The following is an 11,595-nucleotide window of genomic DNA, read 5'->3' on the forward strand; positions in this document are numbered from 1 at the left end:
CCCACAGAATTCCCAAAAAACCCCTGGAATTCCCACAGAATCCCCAAAAAAATCCCTGGAATTCCCACAGAATCCCCAGAATTCCCACAAAACCTCTCAGAATTCCCAAAAAATCCCTGGAATTCCCACAGAATCCCCAGAATTCCCACAAAACCTCTCAGAATTCCCAAAAAATCCCTGGAATTCCCACAGAATCCCGGAATTCCCACAAAACCTCTCAGAATTCCCAAAAAATCCCTGGAATTCCCACAAAACCTCTCAGAATTCCCAAAAAATCCCTGGAATTCCCACAGAATCCCAGAATTCCCACAGAACCCCGGAATTCCCAAAAAATCCCCGGAATTCCCACAGAATCCCTGGAGTTCCCAAAAAACCTCTCAGAATTCCCAAAAAGTCCCTGGAATTTCCACAAAACCCTTGGAATTCCTACAGAACCCCTGGAATTCCCACAAAACCCCTGGAATTCCCACAGAACCCCTGGAATTCCCACAGAACCCCTGGAATTCCAAAAAAGTCCCCAGAATTCCCACAGAATCCCTGGAATTCCCACAGAATCCCCAGAATTCCCAAAAAACCCCTGGAATTCCCACAGAATCCCCAAAAAAATCCCTGGAATTCCCACAGAATCCCCACAAAACTTCTCAGAATTCCCAAAAAACCCCTGGAATTCCCACAGAATCCCCAAAAAAATCCCTGGAATTCCCACAGAATCCCCAGAATTCCCACAAAACCTCTCAGAATTCCCAAAAAATCCCTGGAATTCCCACAGAACCCCCGGAATTCCCCCAGAATCCCCCCAGAATCCCGGAATTGCCCCAGAATCCCGGAATTCCCCCAGAATCCCCCCAGAATCTCCGGAATTCCCCCAGAATCCCTGGAATTCCCAGCGAATCCCGGAATTCCCAGCGGATCCCGGAATTCCCAGCGGATCCCGCAGCTCCCACCTGCATGAGCAGCAGTCCCACGATGAAGGCGCTGCCCTGGCAGTAACCGACCTCGCGATCCACCAGCGAGTAGGCCTGGAAATCGTCCCCAGGGTCACCTCGGGGACACCTCGGGGACACCTCGGGGACACCTCGGGGACACCTCCTGTCCCTGGGCCACCCCTGTGTCCCCAGGGTCACCTCGGGGACACCTCGGGGACACCTCCTGTCTCTGTGTCCCCAGGGTCACCTCTGGGCCACCCCTGTGTCCCCAGGGTCACCTCGGGGACACCTCCTGTCCCTGGGCCACCCCTGTGTCCCCAGGGTCACCTCTGTGCCACCCCTGTGTCCCCAGGGTCACCTCGGGGACACCTCCTGTCCCTGGGCCACCCCTGTGTCCCCAGGGTCACCTCTGTGCCACCCCTGTGTCCCCAGGGTCACCTCGGGGACACCTCCTGTCCCTGGGCCACCCCTGTGTCCCCAGGGTCACCTCGGGGACACCTCCTGTCTCTGTGTCCCCAGGGTCACCTCTGGGCCACCCTTGTGTCCCCAGTGTCACCTCTGTGCCACCCCTGTGTCCCCAGGGTCACCTCTGGGACACCTCGGGGACATCTCCTGTCCCTGTGTCCCCTGTGTCACCTCTGGGCCACCCCTGTGTCCCCAGGGTCACCTCTGTGCCACCTCCTGTCCCTGTGTCTCCAATGTCACCTCCAGGTCGCTGAGGAGAACGCCACCCCAGATCCATGTCCCCAGGTGTCCCCAGCAGTGTCACCTTCATGACATTGAAGAGCACCTCCTGGCCCTGTCCCTGTCCCTGTCCCTGGCCCTGTCCCACCCCAGCAGTGTCCCCGTGTCCCCAGCAGTGTCACCTTCATGACATTGAAGAGCACCTCCTGGCCCTGTCTCTGTCCCTGTCCCTGTCCCTGTCCCTGTCCCTGTCCCTGTCCCAGTGCCACCCCAGCAGTGTCCCCAGGTGTCCCCAGTGTCACCTTCATGACACTGAAGAGCACCTCCTGGCCCTGGCCCTGGCCCTGGCCCTGTCCCACCCCAGCAATGTCCCCAGGTGTCCCCAGTGTCACCTTCATGACATTGAAGAGCACCTCCTGGCCCTGTCCCTGTCTCTGTCCCAGTGCCACCCCAGCAGTGTCCCCATGTGTCCCCAGCAGTGTCACCTTCATGACATTGAAGAGCACCTCCTGGCCCTGTCCCACCCCTGGCAGTGTCCCCAGCAGTGTCACCTTCATGACATTGAAGAGCACCTCCTGGCCCTGGCCCTGTCCCTGTCCCTGTCTCTGTCCCAGTGCCACCCCAGCAGTGTCCCCATGTCCCCAGTGTCACCTTCATGACATTGAAGAGCACCTCCTGGCCCAGGCTGTCCTGGCCCTTGAAGAAGTCGTGCTCGGGGTAGGTGCGGGCGATGTCGCGGCGGATCAGGCGCTCGCAGGGGGAGCTCATGCGCAGCAGCTCCGAGTACTGAGCCTTGAGCGGCAGCTCGGCCGCGCTGCACAGCAGCTGCCACACGATGGCGCGGAAATGGTGCGGGATCCCCTTGCGGATCAGCTCCTGGGGGGACAGAGATCCCAAATGTGACCCCAAAACCCCAAATGTGACCCTAAATGGGATCCCAAATTCCCCTGTTCCTGCCCAGGGCACAGCAGCTGCCACACGATGGCGCGGAAATGGTGCGGGATCCCCTTGCGGATCAGCTCCTGGGGACGTGGAAAAATCCCAAATGTGACCCCAAAACCCCAAATGTGACCCTAAATGGGATCCCAAATTCCCCTGTTCCTGCTCAGGGCACAGCAGCTGCCACACGATGGCGCGGAAATGGTGCGGGATCCCCTTGCGGATCAGCTCCTGGGGGGAGAGAGATCCCAAATGTGACCCCAAAACCCTAAATGTGATCCTAAATGTGACCCCAGAGTCATCCCATTGTCCCCAGATCTGCTGCCCAGGGCACAGCAGCTGCCACACGATGGCGCAGAAATGGTGCAGGATCCCCTTCCGGATCAGCTCCTGGGGACGTGGAAAAATCCCAAATGTGACCCCAAAACCCCAAATGTGACCCTAAATGGGATCCCAAATTCCCCTGTTCCTGCTCAGGGCACAGCAGCTGCCACACGATGGCGCGGAAATGGTGCGGGATCCCCTTGCGGATCAGCTCCTGGGGACAGTGGGGACAGTGGGGACAGTGGGGACAATGGGGACAATGGGGACAGTGGGGACAATGGGGACAATGGGGACAATGGGGACAGTGGGGACAGTGGGGACAATGGGGACAATGGGGACAATGGGACAATAGGACAATGGGGACAGTGGGGACAATGGGGACAGTGGGGACAATGGGGACAATGGGGACAATGGGGACAATGGGACAATAGGACAATGGGGACAGTGGGGACAGTGGGGACAGTGGGGACAATGGGGACAATGGGGACAATGGGACAATGGGGACAATGGGGACAATGGGGACAATGGGGACAGTGGGGACAATGGGGACAGTGGGGACAATGGGGACAATGGGGACAGTGGGGACAGTGGGGACAATGGGGACAATGGGGACAATGGGGACAGTGGGGACAATGGGGACAATGGGGACAATGGGGACAATGGGGACAGTGGGGACAGTGGGGACAATGGGGACAATGGGGACAATGGGGACAGTGGGGACAATGGGGACAATGGGGACAATGGGGACAATGGGACAATGGGGACAATGGGGACAGTGGGGACAATGGGGACAATGGGGACAATGGGACAATAGGACAATGGGGACAATGGGGACAATGGGACAATGGGGACAATGGGGACAGTGGGGACAATGGGGACAATGGGGACAATGGGACAATAGGACAATGGGGACAATGGGGACAATGGGGACAATGGGACAATGGGGACAATGGGGACAGTGGGGACAATGGGACAATGGGGACAATGGGACAATAGGACAATGGGGACAATGGGGACAATGGGGACAGTGGGGTCAGGGTGACCCCAAACGTGCTCAGAACGTGGCGTGGTCAAAGCAGGACCCAAGCTGTGACCTCCTGCTGGACAAATCCACCCCAAAACTGAACAAACTGGACAAATCCACCCCAAAACCCAAGAAATTGAGGCAATTTCACCCCAAAACATGACAAGTGGGACAAATCCACCCCAAAACTGCTCCCATTGGACAAATCCATCCCAAAACACCACAAAATTGGACAATTTAACCCCAAAACTGAACAAACTGGACAAAACCACCCCAAAACTCCTCCCATTGGAAAAACCCATCCAAAATCCCAAGGAATTGGACAAACCCACCCCAAAACCCAAGGAATTGGACAATTCCACCCCAAAAACCAAGGAATTGGACAATTCCAGCCCAAAACCCAAGGAATTGGAGAATTTCACCCCAAAATCCAAGGAATTGGAGAACTTCACCCCAAAACCCAAGGAATTGGAGAATTTCACCCCAAACCCAAGGAATTGGAGAATTCCAGCCCAAACCCAAGGAATTGGAGAATTTCACCCCAAAATCCAAGGAACTGGACAATTCCACCCCAAAACCCAAGGAATTGGACAATTCCACCCCAAAACCCAAGGAATTGGAGAATTTCATCCCAAACCCCAAGGAATTGGAGAATTTCACCCCAAACCCAAGGAATTGGACAATTTCACCCCAAAACCCGAGGAATTGGAGAATTCCACCCCAAAACCCAAGGAATTGGAGAACTTCACCCCAAAACCCAAGGAATTGGAGAATTCCACCCCAAACCCAAGGAATTGGAGAATTTCACCTGAAAACCCACGGAATTGGAGAATTCCACCCCAAAACCCAAGGAATTGGACAATTTCACCCCAAAACCCAAGGAATTGGAGAATCCCACCCCAAAACCCAAGGAATTGGAGAATTTCACCCCAAACCCAAGGAATTGGAGAATTCCACCCCAAACCCAAGGAATTGGACAATTTCACCCCAAAACCCGAGGAATTGGAGAATTCCACCCCAAAACCCAAGGAATTGGAGAACTTCACCCCAAACCCCAAGGAATTGGAGAATTTCACCCCAAAAACCAAAGGAATTGGAGAATCCCACCCCAAAACCCAAGGAATTGGAGAATTTCACCCCAAAACCCAAGGAATTGGAGAATTCCACCCCAAACCCAAGGAATTGGACAATTCCACCCCACAACCCAAGGAATTGAACAAATCCAGCCCAAAACACAAGGAATTGGAGAATTCCAGCCAAAACCCAAGGAATTGGACAATTCCACCCCAAAACCCAAGGAATTGGAGAATTCCAGCCAAAACCCAAGGAATTGGAGAATTTCACCCCAAAACCCAAGGAATTGGAGAATTTCACCCCAAAACCCAAGGAATTGGACAAACCCACCCCAAAACCCAAGGAATTGGACAATTTCACCCCAAATCCCAAGGAACTGGAGAATTCCAGCCCAAAACCCAAGGAATTGGAGAATTCCAGCCCAAAACCCAAGGAATTGGACAAACCCACCCCAAAACCCAAGGAATTGGAGAATTCCACCCCAAAACCAAAGGAATTGGACAATTCCACCCCAAAACCCAAGGAATTGGAGAATTTCATCCCAAACCCAAGGAACTGGAGAATTCCAGCCCAAAACCAAAGGAATTGGACAATTCCACCCCAAAACCCAAGGAATTGGACAATTCCACCCCAAAACCCAAGGAATTGGAGAACTTCACCCCAAAGCCCAAGGAATTGGAGAATTTCACCCCAAAACCCAAGGACTTGGAGAATTTCACCCCAAAACCCAAGGACTTGGAGAATTTCACCCCAAACCCAAGGAATTGGAGAATTCCACCCCAAAACCCGAGGAATTGGAGAATTCCAGCCCCACCCACCTTGAGCAGCTTCTCCTTCTTCTTCCTCCACTCGTCCCACTCGTTGACGATGCGGCCCCAGAGGATCCAGGTGTCCTCCTCCAGGTGGCTCAGGTTGGACGAGGCCGAGGAGCTGGAGACCAGCGAGGAGCCGCTGTTGCGCCGGGAGCCGTTCACCGAGCGCATCGACTTGGAGTCGGCCTCCAGCAGCCTGGGGGGAAAAATCGGGCAGAAATCACCAAAAACAGGCACAAAACGGGCACAAAATGGGCACAAAATGGGCACAAAAGGGGCACAAAATGGGCACAGAGCAGGTGGGAGTGACACAAGGAGGAGGAGCCGCTGTTGCGCCGGGAGCCGTTCACCGAGCGCATGGACTTGGAGTCGGCCTCCAGCAGCCTGGGGGGAAAAATCGGGCAGAAATCACCAAAAACGGGCACAAAACGGGCACAAAATGGGCACAAAATGGGCACAGCGCAGGTGGGAGTGACACACAAATGTCCTCAGAGCAGGTGGGAGTGACCCAAAATGGGCCCAAAGGAGGTGGGAGTGACCCAAAGCTGACCTGGAGAGAGTGACCCAAAATTGACCCAAAATATGCCCAGAGGATGTGAAAAATGACTCAAAAAATGGAGATATTGTCCCCAAAATGACCCCAAAAATAGAGATATTGTCCCCAAAATGACCCCAAAAAATGGAGATATTGTCCCCAAAATGACCCCAAAAAATGGAGATATTACTCCAAAAAATTGAGATATTACCCCCAAAAATGCAGATATTTCCCCGAAAACCACTCCAAAAATGGAAATATTTCTCCTAAAACCACTCCAAAAATGGAGATATTGTCCCCAAAATGCCCCCAAAAATGGAGCCATTGGCCCAAACCCACGTGACATCGATTTTAATCCCAATTTTTGCCCAAATCCAGGCCAGAATTGATAAAATCTGCTTTATTCCTCACCGGTTCTGCTCCTCGAGCTTGGCCAAAACTTCAATATCCCAAAAATGGAGATATTACCCCAAAAAATGGAGATATTACCCCAAAAATGGAGATATTTTCCCTAACAATGAAGACATTCACCAAATGGGTTTTAATCCCAATTTTTCCTAAATCCAGGCCAGAACCGATCCAATCCCGTTCCTTGCTCACCGGTTCTGCTCCTCGAGCTTGGCCAAAACTTCAATATCCCAAAAATGGAGATATTACCCCAAAAAATGGAGATATTACCCCAAAAATGGAAATATTTCTCCTAAAACCACTCCAAAAATGGAGAAATTCCCCCAAAAATAGAGATCTTGTCCCCAAAATGACCCCAAAAATGGAGATCTTGTCCCCAAAATGACCCCAAAAATGGAGATATTTCCCCCAAAAATGGAGATATTTCCCCTAACAATGAAGACATTCACCAAATGGGTTTTAATCCCAATTTTTCCTAAATCCAGGCCAGAACCGATCCAATCCCGTTCATTCCTCACCGGTTCTGCTCCTCGAGCTTGGCCAGCAGCTCCTGCTCGTCCGGGCTCAGCGTCTCGGGCTCCGCCCCCGGGGACCCCGCGGGGCCCTCCCGGGACGGCTCCGGCTGCGGCTGCGGGCCCTGCGGGGACGCCATGGCCCTACCTGGGCAAGAACGAACAGAGAGGGGGAAAAATTCATATTGGGGATGGGAATAATGCACAGAGAGGGGAATAATGCACGGGGGGAAGGGGATAATGAACAGTGGGGAGGGGAATAATGCACAGAGAGGGGGGAAATAATGCACAGTGAGGGATGGGAATAATGCACAGTGAGGGGGGAAATAATGCACAGTGGGGAGGGGAATAATGCACAGTGAGGGGGGAAATAATGCACAGTGAGGGATGGGAATAATGAACAGTGAGGGGGGAAATAATGCACAGTGAGGGATGGGAATAATGCACAGTGAGGGGGGAAATAATGCACAGTGAGGGATGGGAATAATGCACAGTGAGGGGGGAAATAATGCACAGTGGGGAGGGGAATAATGCACAGAGAGGGGGAAAAATTCATATTGGGGATGGGAATAATGCACAGAGAGGGGAATAATGCACGGGGGAAGGGGATAATGAACAGTGGGGAGGGGAATAATGCACAGAGAGGGGGGAAATAATGCACAGTGAGGGATGGGAATAATGCACAGTGAGGGGGGAAATAATGCACAGTGGGGAGGGGAATAATGCACAGTGAGGGGGGAAATAATGCACAGTGAGGGATGGGAATAATGAACAGTGAGGGGGGAAATAATGCACAGTGAGGGATGGGAATAATGCACAGTGAGGGGGGAAATAATGCACAGTGAGGGATGGGAATAATGCACAGTGAGGGGGGAAATAATGCACAGTGGGGAGGGGAATAATGCACAGAGAGGGGGAAAAATTCATATTGGGGATGGGAATAATGCACAGAGAGGGGAATAATGCACAGGGGGAAGGGGATAATGAACAGTGGGGATGGGAATAATGCACAGAGAGGGGGGAAATAATGCACAGTGAGGGATGGGAATAATGCACAGTGAGGGGGGAAATAATGCACAGTGGGGAGGGGAATAATGCACAGTGAGGGGGGAAATAATGCACAGTGAGGGATGGGAATAATGCACAGTGAGGGGGGAAATTCATATTGGGGAATGGAAATAATGCACAGTGAGGGATGGGAATAATGCACAGTGAGGGGGGAAATAATGCACAGTGGGGAGGGGAATAATGAACAGTGGGGATGGGAATAATGCACAGTGAGGGGGGAAATTCATATTGGGGAATGGAAATAATGCACAGTGAGGGATGGGAATAATGCACAGTGAGGCATGGGAATAATGCACAGTGAGGGGGGAAATTCATATTGGGGAATGGAAATAATGCACAGTGAGGGATGGAAATAACGCACAGTGAGGGAGGGGAATAATGCACAGTGAGGGATGGAAATAACGCACAGTGAGGGAGGGGAATAATGCACAGAGAGGGGAATAATGCACAGGGGGAGGGAATAATGAACAGTGGGGAGGGGAATAATGAACAGTGGGGAGGGGAATAATGCACAGTGAGGGGGGAAATAATGCACAGAGAGGGAGGGAAATAACGCACAGTGAGGGGGGGGAAATAATTGATATTGGGGAATGGAAATAATGCACAGTGAAGGAGGGAAATTCATATGAGCAAGGAAAATTCACATTGAGGAAGGGAAATTCACAGTGAGGAAGGGAAATTCACATTGAGGAAGGGAAATTCACATTGAGGAAGAGAAATTCACAGTGAGGAAGAGAAATTCACATTGAGGAAGAGAAATTCACAGTGAGGAACAAAAATTCACAGTGAGGAACAAAAATTCACAGTGCAGCAGCAGTAATTCACATTTCAGAATGAAAATTCACATTGCAGAACTCAAAATTCACATTTGATATCAGAAATTCCCATTCGGTATCAGGAATTCAGATTGCAGCAGCAAAATTCACATTTAGGAACAAAAATTCCCATTGCAGCCTTGAAAATCCTGAATTTTGGCAGCAAAAAATTCACATTCAGTATCAGAAATTCACACTTGGTATCAGAAATTCCCATTTTGGCAGCAGCAAAATTCACATTTTGGCACCAAAAATTCCCATTTCGGCAGCAAAAATTCCCATTCCAACATCGAAATTCCGATTCGGTATCAAAAATTCAGATTGCAGCAGCAAAAATTCAAATTTCAGAAGGAAAAATTCACATTTTGGCATCGAAAATTCCCATTTCAGCAGCAAAAATTGACATTTTGGCATCAAAAATTCCCATTGTGCCTCCAAAAATTCCCATTCATTATCAGAAATTCCCATTCATTATCAGAAATTCCCATTTCAGCCCCAAAAATCTCCATTGTGCCTCCAAAAATTCCCATTTCAGCCCCAAAAATCTCCATTGTGCCTCCAAAAATTCCCATTTCAGCCCTAAAATTCCCATTTTGGCATCAAAATCCCACATTTCAACCCCATAATCCCAGATTTATTTGGACATTTCAGCCCCAAAAATTCCCATTTTGGCACCAAAAATTCCCATTGTGACTCCAAAAATTCCCATTTCAGCCCCAAAATCCTCTGATTCACCTCCAAAATTCCCATTTCAGCACAAAAATCCAGCATTATTTCACATTTCTGCCCAAACTCCTGCATTTTATCCCCAAAATCTCCCATTTGATACCAAAAATTTGACATTTGGTCTGGAAATTTCACATTTCACCTCCAAAATTCAACTTTGGAGCCCCCAATCCCAAATTTCACATGAAAATCCCACATTTTACTCAAAATTGGACATTTTGCCCCCAAAATCCCACATTTTACCCCCAAATGCCAAATTTTGGTGCCAAAATTTCCCATTTCATCCCCCAAATTTGACATTTCGGCCCCAAAATTTCCCATTTCACCCCCAAAATCCCACATTTTGTCCCAAAAATTTCTGCATTTCGGTGCCAAAATTTGATATTTTGGCCCCAAAATCTCACATTGCTCCAAATCCCACATTTTACCCCAAAAATTCCACATTTCATTTCCAAAATTTGACTTTTTGGCCCCAAAACGCCACATTTGAGACCCAAATTTGCACATTTCACCCCCAAAATCGCACATTTCCAAATCTCATATTCAAAATTTCCAACATTTGACTTTTTGGAAGCAAAATTTGCTATTTTGGCCCCCAAAATCTTCACATTTTAGACCCAAAATGTTCCATTTCTCCCTCACAATTTCATATTTCACCCTCCCAAAAAAATCCCAAACCCCCCCCAAAAACCCAGAAAAGGGAGAATTTGACCCAAAAGCCCCAAAAATGGGGGGGTCAGACCAAAAGTTCCCCCAAAATGGGGTTGAGCCCAAATCCCCTAAAATTGGGTTGATCTGGAAACCCCCCTAAAAAGGGGGGGGTCAATCCAAATACCCCTCAAAAATGGGGGGAGCCCAAACCACCCCCAAAAATGGGGTGAGCCCAAACCCCTCAAAATTGGGGTGACCCCAAACCCCCTCACAAAGGAGGGTGGCCCCAAATCCCCTAAAATGGGGGTGACACCAAACCCCCCCCCCAAAAAATGGGGTGAGCCCAAACCCCCTAAAATGGGGGTGACCCCAAACCCCCTCACAAAGGGCGGTGACCCCAAACCCCCACATAAAGGGGGTGACCCCAAACCCCCTAAAATGGGCGTGACCCCAAACCCCCTAAAAGGGGGGTGACCCCAAACCCTCTAAAATGGGGGTGACCCCAAACCCCCTCACAAAGGGGGGTGACCCCAGAGGCCCCTCAGGGCTGTCACCCCCTCACCCCATTGAGGGGGGGCGCCTCCATTTTCCCCTCAGGGGGGCGATGCCCCGCCCCCCATCGCCTTCATCCCTGAGGGGGGAACTCCTCCATTGTTCGCTGACAGCTGCCTCACGGCCCCCCCGGCCCCTCCTACCTGCGGTCCGTGGCCATGGCGACCCCCGGCCGCCCTCCCGGGGGCGCTCGGCGCCGTTCGCCCCTCACCGGGAGCCCCGCGCCCGCCGCCATCGCGGAGCCGCCGCCGCCGCCCCGGCCGGCACTGACTGACAGCGGGCAAGCACCGCGTCCAATCAGCGCTCGAGTTCCGCGTCTGCGACCGCCCACCTGCAGCGTCTTCGCCAATCACGAGAGGGAGCTGCAATGACAAGCCCTGCCCGCCGCTCCTCTAACCAATGAGATTGCGCACTAGAGTTGATGGGCAGGGGGTTTATCCAATGAAAGCCAAGGAGGGGCTCGGCGCCCACACCCCCCTGAGAAGCGGTGGGAAGAGGTGTGGAAGCGACGAATGGAAGGCTCCGGTGCGGAGCGCTGGGAAGCG

The 11,595-nt window shown here is 51.6% G+C and overlaps 1 protein-coding gene across 4 annotated transcripts in view; it reads right to left on the minus strand.

Moving 5' to 3' along the window:
- EVI5L (ecotropic viral integration site 5 like) overlaps positions 1-11,280 on the minus strand; it is a 40,514-nt gene extending 29,234 nt beyond the window's left edge. For 3 of the 4 annotated variants that reach the window (XR_010785495.1, XM_066570373.1, XM_066570370.1), the window contains exons 1-5: positions 11,194-11,280; positions 7,245-7,386; positions 5,790-5,979; positions 2,262-2,486; positions 945-1,019 (exon numbers count right to left, since the gene is read on the minus strand). Coding sequence is in view for 3 of the 4 variants with exons in the window: in XM_066570373.1 (XP_066426470.1) it covers positions 945-1,019; positions 2,262-2,486; positions 5,790-5,979; positions 7,245-7,378 (624 nt within the window). In the remaining variant the exon portion in view is untranslated. The remainder of the gene's footprint in view (positions 1-944; positions 1,020-2,261; positions 2,487-5,789; positions 5,980-7,244; positions 7,387-11,193) is intronic. The other variant, XM_066570372.1, reaches the window with a different exon arrangement.
- Between the last annotated feature and the right edge of the window lie 315 nt (positions 11,281-11,595).

The sequence above is a fragment of the Molothrus aeneus genome, unplaced genomic scaffold (assembly GCF_037042795.1).
Source record: "Molothrus aeneus isolate 106 unplaced genomic scaffold, BPBGC_Maene_1.0 scaffold_30, whole genome shotgun sequence".
NCBI classification, from domain to species: Eukaryota; Metazoa; Chordata; class Aves; order Passeriformes; family Icteridae; genus Molothrus; species Molothrus aeneus.